The sequence below is a fragment of the Ovis aries genome, chromosome 2, assembly GCF_016772045.2.
Source record: "Ovis aries strain OAR_USU_Benz2616 breed Rambouillet chromosome 2, ARS-UI_Ramb_v3.0, whole genome shotgun sequence".
Taxonomy (NCBI): Eukaryota; Metazoa; Chordata; class Mammalia; order Artiodactyla; family Bovidae; genus Ovis; species Ovis aries.
The window spans coordinates 220,834,607-220,851,345 of NC_056055.1; the positions used below are offsets into that span (position 1 = coordinate 220,834,607).

The 16,739-nt window shown below is 54.5% G+C and overlaps 1 protein-coding gene and 1 long non-coding RNA gene across 3 annotated transcripts in view; one reads left to right on the forward strand and one right to left on the reverse strand.

Moving 5' to 3' along the window:
- Window positions 1–13,194, forward strand: WNT6 (Wnt family member 6). 2 transcript variants are annotated; one of them, XM_027965197.3, is made up of 4 exons: window positions 1–322; window positions 9,975–10,195; window positions 10,424–10,758; window positions 12,361–13,194. In XM_027965197.3, the coding sequence occupies exons 1-4, from the start codon at window positions 243–245 to the stop codon at window positions 12,820–12,822; spliced, it is 1,098 nt and encodes a 365-aa protein (XP_027820998.1). In that variant the 5' UTR covers window positions 1–242; the 3' UTR covers window positions 12,823–13,194. The 2 variants fall into 2 exon arrangements, with proteins under 2 accessions (XP_027820998.1, XP_042100189.1); XM_042244255.2 differs by lacking the exon at window positions 1–322 and adding an exon at window positions 1,453–1,829.
- Window positions 12,474–16,739, reverse strand: part of LOC121818753 (uncharacterized) — an 8,422-nt gene continuing 4,156 nt past the window's right edge. The window contains exons 3-4 of the long non-coding RNA XR_006058846.2: window positions 15,972–16,131; window positions 12,474–15,797 (exon numbers count right to left, since the gene is read on the reverse strand). This is a non-coding gene — a long non-coding RNA (uncharacterized LOC121818753). The remainder of the gene's footprint in view (window positions 15,798–15,971; window positions 16,132–16,739) is intronic.

Here is a 16,739-nt window from a genome sequence, read left to right on the forward strand (position 1 = left end):
GATTTCTTCTCCCGAGCGAGCTCGGCAGGAGACACAGGCTCTGGCTGCCCCGTCCGCTCTCCGCCTCCGCCGCGCCCTCCTCGCCCAGGATGGGCCCCCCCGCCACCGCCGCCGCCGCCGCCGCCGGAGCCATCGCCTCCCGGCCGCCGCCGCGCTCGCCCTGAAGCCCGGGCCCCCGCGCGTAGCGGCTGGCCCCTCAGCCTCGCGCCCTGCCCGCACCCGCCGGCCCTAAAGCTGTCACGATGCAGCCGCCCGCGCCCTCCCGCCTGCGGCTGCTCCTGCTGCTGCTCCTGTGTCCGGCGCACGTCGGCGGACTGTGGTGGTGAGTGCTGCGTCTGGCTGCTCCCGCGGGGCCCCTGGAGCTCGGACGTGGGGACCTCGGGGCCGAAGGTGGGGCTCCGGATCGCGCTCCCGCCGCCTCCCAGCTCTACCTGTGCGCGGAGCCCAGCCCCTAGGCAGCTGGAGACGCGAGGGGGAGGTGCGTGCCGCTCCTGCCGACCTCCTCTAGGGGCATTTCTGTACTGCCACTTAGACGTGCCCACACACACCCCTCCCCCGTCCCGCTCCCTACATTCTACTGTATTTCCTCCTTCTGTGTCCCACCCCCACCGCAGGTTACGCGCTCAACCCAGGTCACCGAAGAATCAGCTTATAGGTAGGAAAGAGATACCGGGAGATGGGGGCAAGATCTGTAGTCTGAGATACGAATGAATAAAAGAGTGTGTGTTGAGACGGCTTTGGATTTAGGAGAGAGAGGCTGAATTTGGGGGAAAGAGAAGAACAAGGTGGGAAACCACTGGCAGGGAGAGTCAAGTAGCTGCCTCTTCCCGCCCCCACTTTGCCCACAAACCCATCAGCTGCTCTCTGGGCTCCTTCAGAATGGGTGGTAGAGGCGGGAAAGGGAGCGTAAAGGGGAAAACTGAGTCAGAACCTTCGCTTTCTTTACTTTCTCCTCCCCGAGCAAAGAGGAGGAAAGGCAGGAAAGGGACCCAAGCTCCTGGCCCTTCCAGATGTAGAGGTCATGGATGAAAAAATGTGCTGCTGGGAATCGTGGAGGGTCCTGGTGGAAGGGAGCAAGGCCTGGCCAGCCAAGGGATGGGGTCGAGTTCCCAGACTGCCCTAGCTAGAGCAGACACATAGGCAGCTGAGGTTGCGAGAACTTGGAGTCTTGCGGGATGCATAGAGGCTGGGGAGGTGGGTGCCCGGCCGGGACCGCTCAGCGATCCGGATCCCGTAGACCTTTTTTTTTCCCCTTCTCAGTCTTGGGAGCAGCGAGGACCCGCCCGGAATAGCTGTGTTTAGAGAGGAGGGACTTCAAGGATACCGCTGGTACATTAGCCAATCCTAACAAGTCAAAACCTTGTCTATTTGCATACAGCCATGTCATTGGCTGGATTCTCTACCCTCCACTCCTCTCCCACCCGCGGATTTGGAAGAAGGGGTGGGGCAGGCAGTTCCCTCTTTTCTAGGAAGATAGCTGGATGCCCACACAGGGAGCTGCTGGCCACGATCCCACTTCCATGATGTAGGAGAGAAGTCCCTTAGGGTGTCAGTGAGGGGGCCAAGCCAGGGCGACCTAAGTCCCGGCCAGGGAACATGCGTCCTTGGATCCTGACTTAGAATAATGCAGTAGCAGCTTTGAAATAAAGAGAACTGCGATCTAATCTCCCCCCACTGTCAAGCCTATGACCTTGGGCAAGTCACTTCTCCCTGCTCCCCGATGTCTCAACTGTAAGATAGGGAGTCAGTCCTCCTACCTGGAAGGCTTGATAGAAGGATTGGCTGGGATGACCTACAACACAATCTGACGTTGGGAGGTGCTCCTAAATGTAAGTCCTCTCCTCCACACCCCAGGTTCTGGCCAGAATCTCCAAGGGTGAAAGGGGGATCAATTTAAATTAAAATCTAGGGTCTCTAGCAAAATTTTGCAAAGGGATCTCTATCTCTTATTCCCCATACACACCTGTCCTAACTTTGCCCTTTCTCAATGTATGGAGACAGGTTTCTCCCTGAGGGCTGTTGCCTTCCTTCCCCACCCCACTCCACCCCCTACTATTTGTCCCAATTTTAACATCCTTCCACTTAAAAACACCACTTCCTCCATGACACTGCCTCTCTGTCTTCCCTCCCTTGCCTTCTCTATGCTCTCGCTGCACTCCATGCATTCGACACTGTACCAGTTAGGCATTTCACTGACTGCCCTCTCCTCTTGGGTCCCCTTTCCCCGCTCCTCCCAGGAGCCTTTGCCTTTAGGGACCTGGAGATTAAAGGTGCTGGGGACAGCTGTATGGAGTTCTGCTGGGGTTTGTGTTCATGGTGGCTCCTTCGTTTGGGAGGGGCTGCTCGGTGGGAGCCACGCCAGAGGAAGAGAGACCTCATCCCTTGGAGATTGACCCTGAAGCTGAAAAGGAGGGAGTCGGGGAGGAGGGGAGGAGGGCAGGTGTGGAAGAACACAGAGGCCTTCATGGCCACAGCTGCAGGGCAAGCCGGGTGAAGAGTGAGGAGTTGGAGTGATAAGGTGTCTGGCAGCTGGCTCACTCAGATACTTTGGAGAGGCTGTCCCCACCCCTGAGGCTTCACCTGAAGCAAGAGCTTCTTCAGGCAAGAAACATCCAGGCTGCTCCCTGATGTCTAGAACTGGTTGGCTGGTTCTTTTCTTCCTGCTTCTCAGAGAACACTGACCAGGCCGGAGCTCCAGCGGTGAACGGGAAAGCGGCTGGCCTCACAGCAGCCCGTGCAGCCCGTTGCAGCCCATGCTGTCATTCTAGCAGCAGCCAGGCTGGGAAGGCACAGTTCCCCAGGAGCTCTGAGTGACCGGACTGTCCTGGTTAGGAAAGGAGGGCCCTGGAGGGGCGTGGCCCAGGCCTCAGGCTCACGCACCTGGCTCTAGGTCCCCCAGAAGTTCCCCCTTCCAATTTCTTCCCTCTTGCCTGCTTCTTTCCCTCTGGCCCCCTTCTCCAGTGCTTTCTAAACTCTGTCTCTGACCTCTGTCTGTCTCTTTCTCATCTGTAACCATATCTTTGTGAATCACAGAATCCCAGATTCCAGGACATTGGCCAGGCTCTCTTGAGGTCATCTTGTCCAGCTTACTGCCTCCAGGCTATCCAGATTATGCTCTGGCCCTGACAGATTCTGTCCTGGTCATCAGCTCCCAGCCCTCCCATCCTGCTCTCTGCCCCTTCTCATCCTCCCCCAGGAAGTTCTTCTCAATATCTGGCCCATCTTTATTTATACCTTCAATCAGTGGATGTAGAAAATAGCTCACTCTCACAGAATAGCCAAATCAATCTCCCTTCTTCTCCTTTCCTCTTTCCATTTGATATTTTCTGTGAAAGAAACTAACCCTTCCGTTGTTCCACTAGGAAAAGCACCACTTGGTCTCACTCCCTTCCCCCATCTCATCTTTCCTATGGAAACAGGAGCCAGGGACTGGTCAGCTCTGGCCTCTCAGGGAGGCAGGGAAAGGACCCAGGCCTCTTCCTGACACCCAGGCTTTCCAGTTGTGACTTCCACCACCCCCTTCCCATCCTCTCTTTCGCTAGGGCCCCTGACCCTTCATGGTCAGTCTTGTTGCTGGCTCCCACAAGCTTAAGATAGGGTGCCTGGTGGGGGTAGGGTGGTCATCCAGGCCTCCCCTCCCAGCCCTCCCCACCCCTCGCCTTGGCAGCTTCCCCTGGAGGGAGACAATGGGGCTGTGAGCAGAAAAGGGCAGGGGCAAAAGGAGGCTGGCTTGGTCCAGGCCAGAGCATGCCCTGAGCCCACCAGAGTCCTGGCACCGTGACATTTCCCGGGGGGTGCAGTCCCTTCCTGCCCCGTTCTCATCGGAAGCCAGGAGTTGGGTGGGAGCAGGAGTTGGTGGGGGAAGTCAGAGGGAGGCTTGATCATCAGGGCCCAGCCAGGGGGATTCCAGAATGTGTACTTCGATGAAGAAATGCAGCGGTGGAGGGGATGAGGCGGCGGGATGGGGGGAGGTTGGGGGGTGCGGGCAGCTGGGCTGCAGTCAGGCTGGCGGTAGGGCATCCAGCCAGCCAGAGCAGGAGGTGCTCAGAGGAACACAGAAGCCTGTCCCCTGGGAGTGGGGAGAGCGCCCTCTAGCCTGCACCCTCCTTCCTGCCAGGGGCAGGGTGGGGCGAGGCCCTGGGTGCTTCCCCTGGACTGCCTGAGCAGGAGCACAGGGAGGGAAAGGTCGCTGGACAAGTGCCTCACCCACTTTCCACCTGGTCTCTTTGGCTGTTTCCTCCAGCTTGAAGCCCTCGGCTTGATCCAGAAATTAGATCTAGAAAGGACCTTACAGATCATCTGGCCCAATCTTCTCACTCTCAGTGAGAGAAGTCTAGCAAAGTTCAGGGACAGGAGGTGACTTGCCCAAGGCCACCCAGAATGCAAGTAGCTGAGGGCTGGGGACCAGCAGTCCACCTCCTGCTAAGTACTGTGTCCTGGTGTGCAGTAGGGGTAGGGGTGAGGAAAGGGGTACAGGCCCCTGCACAGGCTCCTTCTGCTCCCTGTCCTCCCCTTCTCACAGTGCTTCCCCACCTCTGTATGGGAGAGCAGATGGCACAGGACAGGCTCTCTGCAGGATATCCAGTGGATGGTCATTGTGTCCAGGCCTCTGACCAGCAGCAAGCCATCTTGTGTGGGGAAGTCATTCAGGGCAGGGAAAGCCCCTGCAAGGGGAAAGGTGTGAGGCGGTGGGAAGGGCAGCACCTAGGACTGGGCAGAAAGAACCCAGTTGGGCCAGGGTTGGGGAGCCAGGGAATGGGGTGGCTGGTGGGCAGCGGGGAGGTAGGGGTTAATGGAGCTGGGGCATTACTGACTTTGATGTGGTGGTTGGGGTGGGGGTAGGGACTGGGGGAGGGGGAACAGTAATTACTGAGTTAGACAGAGCAGGACAGGACAGGCGGGCCGGGCACAGGCCCGGGCCCAGCCTCCTCGGCAGCCCAGCTGTCAGGCAACATTTTTCTACCCCTTCTCCAGCACCCACCTCCCCCACCCCTGTGCAGCCCCCACCCACAGCCCCAGGGCTCAGGGCTCCCTCTGCTGGCTCTTGGGAGCTGAGGGTCAGACTAAGGAGTACCCAGAATGAGTGTGGGGAACTAGTGGGGATCTGGCTGTGAGACCCTTTAGAGGAGCAGGCCTCAGAACCTCTTGGTCTCAAGAATCCACCCAGGAGCACTGGCTGGAGAAGGGGGGGAGGTGGGGGGATCTTGGAGGGTGCTCCTGGTCCATGGTTTAGACTGGCAGGGGAGGAGGAGATACTGGGATCCAGGCTAAGGAGAATTGGAGCAAAGCATGTTCTCAGGAATTCACACACGCTGCCTGATTGCCGAGCACTGTGCAGGCCCAGGAGATGATTAAGAGTGTGAATGGGAAGTCACCCATGGGAAGACACCTGTGGAAGGCCACTCTCTGGACAGGCTGTTTTCATCATGTAACCTGAGAAGTAGGCAGGTATTATTATTTATTTCCACTTTACAGTTGAGGACACTGAGTTCAGAAGGTTAAGTTTCCTCATCCATTCAACAAAGGCTTGCAACAAAGGCCAACCTTCCCGGCTAGGGGCTTGCTAACATCGTGGAACCAGCAAAGGGCAGAGCCCAGATCCACACCGAAGTCCGATGGATTCTCAAGGCCCTGAGTTGTGTTCTGCTAATGACATTATACTTCTCCCTGAGATCTTTGTCTGGAATGAGTTTATATCTAATTGCAAAGATAAGACAAGAAGATGTGACTAAACAATTATGCCACCGGCCAGGATGACAAACAACAGCCACCCCCCAACCATGAGTGACACCAGGAGTGAGGCAGGTGGGGGAGGTCAGTGAGGTCTGGGGCCCACCAGAGGCTCCTTAGAGCAGGTGGGATCTGAGGCAAGTTTGGAGAGATGCTGTGTGAGATTTGGATGACTTAGAAGTGAGGAGGGGGCGGGGTTGTCTCTGAGTCTGGAAACTTAGCGGTATGATCTGGAATGGATGCAGAGTCAGCCAACCCTGATCAGACTAAGGACCATGTGGAGGACAGTATGCAAGAGCCCCTGAGGTATCAGAAGCCCTCAGGGTGGGAGAGCTGTTCCCTCCAGTCCCTTTGGTTTTTAAAATATTCGCCTAAATTTCTTGCAATGGGGATCCCCCCATTGAGTGGCCAGGGTCAGTCCTCTATCTTGCTTGCCTGTACAATAAGGGTGAAATGGGTGGAAGTGGACTAGAAAATTTTCCACCCTCTGAATCCAGGCATGGAAAGGTAAGTTAGGCCAGAAACCCAGGCCTCCAAGGCTTAGATTCACAGATGCTGCCAATAGGAACTGGCTGCCCCCGGATGCCACCCCATTTGGCTACCTATTCCACCAACTGAGGTCCCTGGGAAGGAGATCTTGGCACAGGAGGCCAAGCCAGCTAGAATGGCCAAACCCAGGCTTGTTCCTTCTTGTCTATGTACTGATTTCTTTTAGGGGTAGCTTTGTTTTTTCTATGCCCAGGAGTGGCTATTTGTTTAGGATCTCAGATCCTACATATTATATATTTCTTACCACTACTGTGCTCCAACCACCAGCCCCAGCCCAACACGCAGATGCTTCCAGACAGGCACCTCTTCCCTAGGCTGATCTCAGGCCAATGCGAACTCAGAGGCCCCCAAAGCAGAGTTCAGTCCCTAAGCAAGCAGAAGGGAAGGAAAGAAGGCAAAGGAAGAGGGGCGTTGGGGGAGATATTTTGTGATTCAGTTAAAGATGGTGTTAAAGTTAGAGAGGCTATTCGAGTCTGTCTTGCCAACTCCTTATCTTCCTGATGCCCAGAGAGGGAACTGACTTGCTCAGCATAGCTCAGCTCACCCAGAGTGGACAGGCCTGGTGTTTTGCCCAACGCTTCCCTGCCAGTCCCCTTGTGGAGTTTCCTTTCCTGTGACTTGAAGATGGGAGTGAGGACAGGAGGGCAGGGAGCAAGCTGGTCCCTTGGGATTCTAGCTGCTACTATTGCCCATCCCTCCTCCTGACCGGCTTGTAAACAAGTCTAGTTCCCAGGCAGCCAGCCAGCCTGAGGAGCCAGACCCAGACCAGAAACTGACTCCAGGGCAGCCCCTCAACCCTGTGGAGGGCCAGCCCCACCTCCTGGGGGGCTCTGCCTGTTGTGCTCCTCCTGATTCCTCTCCTATCTCAAGCTTCTGGGAAAAAGACAAGGTCAAGAGGTTCTTTCCCTTTCTCGCCTGCACACCCCACCCTCTCCTACTTCCCCAGAGCAGGAGGAGGGAGAGAAGCGGGATGGGACAGAGTAACCTTGGGAAGATAAGGCCAGTCAGCCTTGGGAAAGTAGGGAGTTAGCAGAGGGCAGGATTGGGGAGGGGAGACTGGGGAACTTGGCAGCTTGGGGGTGGAGGGGGGAAGACGAGTTTGCAGAGTCCCAGGCTCCCAGGTTGAGTTCTCAAGATGCAGGTGGCAGAAGAGGAGCTGGATGCCTGTGTGGAGGTCTGTTTCCCTGCCTCTAAATCCAGCTGGGGAGAAAATGTTTCTGGAAGCTAATTAGGAGTCATGAAGCCACATGTGGACAGGGTTCAAGTGAGGACCTTCTCCTTAGATGGCTCCTTCATTCACTCAAAAACATGTATAAGATGGTATTCATTGGAGAAGCATAGTAATCGTTCACAATATGCAAATTTTCATAATAAAAATTGGAGGGGAAATACAAATTAAGCAGCTAAAACTCTGCCATGGGAAACAAAAATAGTCCTAACTCTCAAGGTGCTCCATAGTCTTATTTACCAACCTTGTACAACCATACTGGAAGTTGCCCCCAATTATTTTTGTAATGAAATGAGATAAGTAGAAGGGGGATGAATGGATTGATAGAAATAAAGATAGATAGATAGAGACTGATCAACTTGTACAGCCAGGGGTTTTCCTACCCTTGGCCCACTTGCCCCTGCCCCATCTATTACTCCTCTAGAGATGCGAAAGGGTTGGGGCTGGACCTTCCCAGGTACAGTGGGAATGCAGCGATGGCAAGTCCTAAGCATGGAGGCAGGCAGGTTTGGATTATGAGAGTCTCTCCACTGAGGAGAGAACTTTGGTTCCTGGACTACTGGGGTAGGGGTGATGACACTGACTGGACAGGGTGGTGATGGGGGTGGGGTGGAGTGTGGTAGGACACTTTACAGGATTGAGGACTGAGCTCAAGGATTGAGTTTACACATCTTCCTGCAATCATGTCTTCAAGCATCTCACTCCTTAGTGAGAGAAGTTCTACCTTAAGACCTAAATTCCTCCTGCTGCTATTTAAGCCCATTACATCTCATTGTTGTGGGCCCAGAACATGCCTGGGCAGCCCGTACTTGCGGAGCAAATGGGGGCAGTGGAGTGGATGTGCACTAAAGCTAAGCTGAAAAGTAGGCCACCTTGACCTTTGGCACATATCTACCAACATTTTCCTCTACATTTTCTTTCTCGTGACGTCTCTTCTCCCCACCCAAAATCTTATTCCACCCTCTGCTAAAGGCTTTTGAGTGGTTTCAAATTACCCTCAGCCTAAATGCTCTACCTACTTATTCCTACCAGACAGAGATCTCAGCTAAGTGCTCAAATAAGAGCATTCCAATTAAAGTAGTCCCCTCCAGGTGTGAATACCCAGCCAAGTGAATCTTCAGGAGTCTGATGTACAGCAACTAAAAGGAACTGCTAGCCTTGGATGAAACAAAGGCTGAGAATGGAGGGATTTCTGAAAGTGTGTGGAACTCCCAGTAAGGTCTTTACCCACCAAGCCAAGGAGTATCCCCTCCCCAATCAGTTATGTTATCTGCCCTGCGACCCCCACCCCATGCACTGGTCTTGGCTTGCTGCCATCTTGCTCTGGAAAAGTCACAGACCCTAGAGCAGGAGAAGGATCAGTGTCATCTACTTTACAACATGGCTTCAGGGACTCAGTCCCCAGTGCTTTCCTCCTGCTCAGGGAAACAGGGAGATATCGGGGGTGGGGGTGGGGGTGGAATCTGACAGAAGGAGAAATCTGGGCTAGAGAGGGGGTGTGACTTTCCTCAAAGGCACCCTTCCCTGACCGCTCTAACATACCGTGGCTTGCTGTATTGCTGGGATTGCCCTACCTTTCTCGCACTGGGGCTAATCAGCTAACACAAGACCAGCTTGTGGTCCACTAAGAACAGATCCTTTTCTGACACTGTCTACTCTTCTTTATATTTCTTTATGATATGTACCTTCTTTTGTTTGACAGCTTACTTTCTTTTTCCTAATTGCATTTATTTGTTATTTTTATTTTTGGCTGTGCTGGGTCTTCATTACTCTGTGAGGGCTTTCTCTAGTTGCAGAAAGTGGGGGCTATTCTCTAGATGCAGCATGCCCAGCTTCTCATCGCAGTGGCTTCTCTTGTTGCGGAGCAGAGGTTCTAGGGTGTGAGAGCTTCAGTAGTTGCAGCACATGGGCTCAGTAATTGTTGCACACTGGCTTAGGTGCTTGGAGGCACGTGGGATCTTCCAGAACCAGAGATTGAACTAGTGTCCTCTGCATTGCAAGGCTAATTCTTAACCACTGGACCACCAGGGAAGCCCCATGATGGCTTGCTTGATCTCCCTTCCGTTAACGTCCTCTTCCTTTCCCTTTTGGGTTAGGCCTGGTGAATTTTAACCTTGGTCTACCTGGTGCCAGATGCCTTCACCTTGAGTCAAAATCCTGTAAGGATTTATTAATGAAGGTGTACACAGAAGGATAATACTAACTCTTTGCTCTATAACAATTTCAGTCTAGAATCTAGCTCAGAGGGGACAGACAGACAGACAGACAGACACACACACACACACACACGCACACACGCACGGAATAGTAAGAGAACCAGGTGGAACAATCTTTGTCTCAATTGAGGGTGCTGGTGGAGCAAGAGGCATGTCACAGCTCCCGGCTGTGAGCTGGGCGGGGCTGGTCTCCCGCCCCTCCCCCAAGCTTTTCCAGTTACAACCATGGTCTGCTGTTCTTTACTTCCCAGGGCCGTGGGCAGCCCTTTGGTCATGGACCCTACCAGCATCTGCAGGAAGGCCCGGCGGCTCGCAGGGCGGCAGGCTGAGTTGTGCCAGGCCGAGCCAGAAGTGGTGGCAGAGCTAGCGCGGGGCGCCCGGCTGGGGGTTCGGGAATGCCAGTTCCAGTTCCGCTTCCGACGCTGGAACTGCTCCAGCCATAGCAAGGCCTTCGGGCGCATCCTGCAACAGGGTCAGTGTGGGGAGGACCCCAGGAGGGGGCTGTTGTCTCGCCGTTGAGGGAGTCAGAGGAGAGGGTGGGGGTGGGGGGAGGTCCACGAAGCCCCACTTCCCCCACGGGTCAAAGGACACGGCCCCGATCACGTCTCCCAGCCCCACGCCACGCTGCCTCGCGCCCACCGCAGCGCCCCAGAACCCAGCCCGGATCTTGCTGTCTGACCGCCCCTCCCCACCTCCGCAGACATCCGGGAGACGGCCTTCGTGTTCGCTATAACGGCGGCGGGCGCCAGCCATGCGGTCACACAGGCCTGCTCCATGGGCGAGCTGCTGCAGTGCGGCTGCCAGGCGCCCCGAGGCCGGGCCCCACCCCGGCCCCCCGGCCTGCCAGGCACCCCAGGGCCCCCCGGCCCCGCGGGGTCCCCCGACGGCAGCGCCGCCTGGGAGTGGGGGGGCTGCGGCGACGACGTGGACTTCGGGGACGAGAAGTCGAGGCTCTTCATGGACGCGCAGCACAAACGGGGACGTGGAGACATCCGTATGTTGGTGCAACTTCATAACAACGAGGCGGGCCGGCTGGTGAGTGGAACAGGCACGTATAAGGGCGTGTGTGTGTGTGCGTGTGGAAATGTGGGCGTGTGGGTGAGTTTGAAACGGCGAGGAGACTGTGGTATATAAGGAGGAGTGAGTTTGTGGAAGGGGTGAGTGGGGTACACGGTGTAGGAGTTTGTTAATGTGTGGGAGGCCACTTGGGAAGATTGGCTGGGGGTGTGGTTGGGCCAGTGGGAGGCAAGGTGGCTGACCTAGAAGAGGGCGTCACTTGGGGGGCCTGGGAGGGCTAAGGGCTGATGGCCCAGTGGGCAGGGTAGGGAGGGGACACCCAGGGAAGAGGACCCAAGGCCTTTAGGGACCTCAGGTAGGGAGAACATACTTCTAAGACAGGACAAGTAGGGCAAAGCTTGAGTGGCTAGGGGCTGCCAGGGCAGGGGCTGAGGAGGGAGACCAAGGCAAAGGATGACAGAAAGGACAGAAGCCCGGTAAAGGTATGGGGTCTGGAGGTTGGGGAGCTGGGAGAAATGAGGGAGGCTCCAGGGACAATGGTCTTGGAAAGGAGTGAAGGACGAGGAGTGGATCCTGATGGTAGGAGGGGTCAGGCAGAGGCCAGGAAAACTGTGACAGTCTAGGCACTTGTCAACTGGCTGCCTGGCAACCCCAGACCAGTCCCTGCCCAGTGCCCTGGCAGCCTCTCCCCTCCCCTCTATGATGAGGGCCTCAGGAGCTCCTGTTTAGGGACAAGAAGCAGTATGAGTCAGATGTTCCTGGGGGGTGTGGAGGGGAAAGAGAAGGGGCCTAGGAGGGGGCCCATAGACTTTAAGACTGTAGATAAGTTTGGCCCCTGGACTCTGAGCTTCCGGAAATGATCTTCCTGGGGCATCTGACCCCATAAATCTCTAGCAGGCTTGTGAGTTTTCCATTCCAGCTTCAGACATAAATGGTAAATAAAGGGCAGGACTCCTGGGTTTCAGTTGTCAGTAGGGCATTCATAGGGGCCCTCCTGCACCCTATGCCTCAGTTCTAGCTTGTGCCAGGGAACCCCCACATCCTATGTCTTGTAGGGTTCTGGCCTGAGGCTTTGGGCAGGGGAGGGAAGAGGGGACTCGGAGAGGAATGTCCAGACAGGCCCACATACCTGTCGGAAAGGGTTGGGGAGGGGTGGCGGAGACAGAGCCCAGGCAGCCTGCTCTGCCTGGGGCCCTGAGAGCAGGAATGAGAAGGCTGGCTGGCAAGAGGAATCCGTGCGACAGCTGCCACCTTTACCCCCTCCCTCCAGGGAGAATCTCACCCTTGCTGTCCATTCCGCTTTCTCCCCCATTCCTTGGCTTTGGATCCTGGAATCTCTACACTGCATACTGTCCCCCACTCCCCACTGCTCCCACTTCTCCACCATTCTTCCTCCTCCTCCTCTCCCGGGTGTCGGGCCCGTGATTTCGTCCTTCCCATTTTGCGCGCTCTCGCTTTTTTATGTTTGTTTGTTTGTTTGTTTGTTTGTTTTTTTGATCTGCTCTTTGCTGTCTTCCATTCACCACTCTCCCCTATTTTATTTTCTGTCGGTCCTCTGGGCCTTTCTGCGTCCCACCTCCCGGATCTGTTCCCATCCGCCTGCTCTTATGCTCCTCGCAGGCGGTGCGGAGCCACACGCGGACCGAATGCAAGTGCCACGGCCTGTCCGGCTCGTGCGCGCTGCGCACCTGCTGGCAGAAGCTGCCCCCGTTCCGCGAGGTGGGCGCGCGGCTGCTCGAGCGGTTCCACGGCGCCTCGCGTGTCATGGGCACCAACGATGGCAAGGCTCTGCTGCCCGCCGTCCGCACGCTCAAGCCGCCGGGCCGCGCTGACCTGCTCTATGCCGCCGACTCGCCCGACTTCTGCGCCCCCAACCGGCGCACGGGTTCGCCGGGCACCCGCGGCCGCGCCTGCAACAGCAGCGCCCCGGACCTCAGCGGCTGCGACCTGCTGTGCTGCGGCCGCGGGCACCGCCAGGAGAGCGTGCTTCTCGAGGAGAACTGCCTGTGCCGCTTCCACTGGTGCTGCGTGGTGCAGTGCCACCGCTGCCGCGTGCGCAAGGAGCTCAGCCTTTGCCTTTGACCCGCCGCGGCACCCGGAACTGCGCGCGGAGCCGCCTCTCGGCACCTGCGGGACCTCTGGGCGCCAGCAGAGGGCGCTGCCTCGGCCCGGCTTCCCCCTGAGAAAGTCCATCTTCCAGGCCTCGGGGAAACTGCGAGGCGGTGGGGCTTGAGACTGACTTATGCCGGTTCATCAAGGCCCAGGGCACTGAAGGAGCCACCCGACAGGGGCTCCCGGGGACTTCATGAGGAGACCATATAGAGCCTCTCTCTCCTCGGCCCCCAGATGGAAACCAAAGAGCCAGTTTCTAGGCCTCTGGATGTGGGGCTCCTCAGAACTACTGGCCATGGGGTGGGTGGGTGAGTTTTGTATCAATAAAGATATTTAAACCAATAGGGTATATCAATAAAGATATTTAAACCTAGGGCCAGAGTTTGGGAGGGGGGCGCTGCCGTGGGGAGAGGCTCTGAAAGGAGTAAAGGGAGATGGTTTTGATAGAACGGCCCTCTCAGGGGTCATCACCTGGGTCCCCATCTGTCTTCCAGAACTGGGCTCTCCTGGTGGTGAAGAGTCCCAGATCCTGCCCTTGGCATTATTCTTGTTCACCCTGGTGTACATCTAGGGTCTGTATCTGCAAGCTGGGGGAGAACTGGGATCCCTTTAATGAGCAGACTGAGGGGATCTAGGGAAAGAGGACCAGAAGCCTCTGGTGGTGTGCTGAGTTCTCAGGTCAGCCCTTGTCCTAATTCTGGGTGGAGGCAGTTTATTTGTTTTTCTGTTTCTGGGAAATTTGAGGGTAGACTTATAAGGCCACCCAAACTCAAAAGTTAACTTTATAAACGGTAGAATATGATGAAAATGTCCTTAGTAACATCAGATTTTGTTGTCATCAAACCAACTTCACCCCCACTAACATTGAAAAAACTTAGAATGGCATTTCCAATCAAACTTAGAGGGAGGTGAAGCAAAGCTGTCCCAAGGTTTCTCTTGGTATCCAACCACATTTCTGCCTTTCTGATTCCTCTTGGAAAGCTAATGGTGAGGGTAAAGGGACAGAGGAAGATTTGGGGTTCTGGGTTTTCCTGAATTGAGGGTAAGGCCCCCATCTTTCTCCAGAGAGAATGGAAGAGGACATAGCTAAATGGCCGGGATTCGAAGCCCCCAATGTCCCCACAGTCCAAAAACTGCAGTGGAGAATGACTCTCCCATCAAGGTATGCAGAGCAAAGCATGAACATTAGATTCAGGCACTCTGGGTTGGAAACCAGTGCTGTTGCGTAGAAGTTTACGATATAGGCCATCTTAGTTCCAGTGTCTTTACCTATGCAGTAGGAATATCATTGTTTCAGTTATCCATTGCTGCATAACAAACAATCCCAAAGTAATTATTCCTCGTGATCCTTTAGGTCAGGAATTTGTCAGGACTCAGCTGGGTGGTTCTGCTCTTTGTGACAGAGCTATTGGTTGTAATCATCCACTTGGCTGATTCTGCTGGTGGCTCTGCTGGGATGGATAGTCCAAAGGCTTCACTCGTGTATATCCAGTGTCCCAGAGTTTCTCCAGTAGCCTCCTTCTCTCCAGGTGACTAGCTTGGGCTTCCTTACAGCATGGTGGCCACAGCATAAAGCTGAATTTCAAATTATATTGTGCCAAACTTGAAGGCAGAAACTGCAGTGTCTTCTTAGGGTTCAGCCTTGGAAGGTACCCAGCATCACTGTCATTCCCTTTTGGTTGACACAAGTCACAGAACCAGCCAAAATTCAAGGGGAGAGAAAACGGACTCCACTTCTCAATGTGCTGAGTGTGTGCTAAGTCACTTGGGTCATGTCTAGTTCTTTGCGACCCTATGGACTGTAGCCTGCCAGGCTCCTCTGTCTGTGAGATTCTCAGTAGGACAAGGGCAACTTGTTACACCCATCATAATCTATCCACATCCTTATATAATTTTAGGGATGACTGTTTGAGATATGCAAAGCACTTAGCATTTGATACAATATTTTATGTCAAGTTTGTATTTAATAAATGGTAGTTACTGTGAGAAAGGGGATAGAGAGCTGATGCTTTGCAGGCATTGGGCAGGACTTGACTGCAAATGAAGATACCCAACTCAAACTAACTTAGGCCAAAAGGAGTTAATTAGTGGATCTCATACCTGGAAATGGTTGGATGGCATCACTGATTCAATGGACATGAACTTGGGCAAATTCCAGGAGACAGAGGGACAGGGAGGCCTGAGGGCTGCAATCCATGGGGTCGCAAAGAGTTGGACATGACTTAGCGACTGAACAACAACAAAAATACCTGGGAAGTCCAGATAAGTCTGAATTTAGGCACTGCTGAGCCCAGGGGCCCAAATGATTGACATCACCTCTCTCTCTCTCTCACCCTGACTCCCAGGTCTATTGTTTCTACTTGTCTCTGTCTCTCTTCTCATACTGTCCGTGTTTTCTCCTGCTGCAGACAGACTTCCTCTATATGGCAGCCTTGTGTCTACATTCACTGACCCAAAAAAGACCAAAAAAGAATGAAATTCCCAGCAGAAGTCCTAAGGAAGCTGAGATCAGGTCAGCTTGACCCGCTTGCCTATCCTTGAACTAATAACAGAGCCGAGTGGGGTGTGTAGGAGGGAGACTTCCCTGGCGGTCCTGTGGTTAAGACTCCATGCTCCCCATGCAAGGGCCATGGGTCCAGTCAGTGGGAACTAAGATTCCACATGCTGCATAGTGCAGGAAAAAAAAAAAACACGAAACTAGTGTCCAGGGAAATGTACCACCATGACTGGCATTGTAGCCCCCCAAGAACCACAGGGAATTGGGGCGCAGTGAGGAGAGATTTCTCCAAGTGAAAGAGAGGGAAGGGGAACTCATCCTGGGTATGACAGACCCTTTATATGACTTCCAGGGCATCAGCCCTCCCCTGACAATACCCCCTACACACACCTGTGTGACCTCACCTGGTTCGGCCCTGGAAGATCACATCAGCACCCTGGAGTGAAGCCTGTATGGAGAGGAAGTATTAGGCTGCAGTGAGAAGGAAAAGACACTTGGGTTTCCTTTTCTTTTTCAATCTTCTTCCTCCTGGCTCCCTCAAGTCAAATACCTGAGCTTCAGGGAAGTATCATGGAGAATTCAGACTCAGAATCTCTTGAACTAAGGGGTTTGGCTAACTTACCAAGACAGGAGAATGGAGCCAGCATTGTGGGTGCATGGAAGAAAAATGAAGCACTGTACAGGATAGGGTTTTTATTCACATTTCTGCCTTCTTCAGGCTAAGCACCAAAGAATTGATGCTTTTGAACAGTGCTGGAGAGGTCTCTTGACAGTCGTTTGGCCTGCAAGGAGATCAAACCAATTAATTCTAAAGGAAATCAACTCTGATTATTCATTGGAAGAACTGCTGCTGAAGCTGAAGCTCCAATACTTTGGCCACCTGATGTGAAAAGCCTGCTCATTGGAAAAGACTCTGTTGCTGGGAAAGACTGAAGGCAGGAGGAGAAGGAGACAACAAGATGGTTGGGTGGCATCACCAACTCAATGGACATGAGTTTGATTAAGCTCCAGGAGACGCTGAAGGACAGGGAAGCCTGGGTGTGCTGCAGTGCATGGGGTCTCAAAGAGTCAGAACAGACTGAGCGACTGAACACCTGCCTCCCCCCCTGCAAGAGTTCCCTGGCTGGATGCAACACTTACTGTTCTAATAAAAAAAAGTCTCCTGCACTTTTCTCAGAGGCCACCAGAGGGTGCACAGAGCCCAGCTTCCCTGTTAACACGGCCCACAGATAGGACCTGCAGGACATCTGGGGAACTCAGAGTTGTCAGTAAGACAGGGTAGGATGAAAAGGAAGTAAGGAGACCCACGGACAGCTAGATCAAGCTGCTAAGGATCCAGACTGTCTGAGACCTCTAGGCTGACCCAGATGTAGGGCTGGGATGCCTGCCT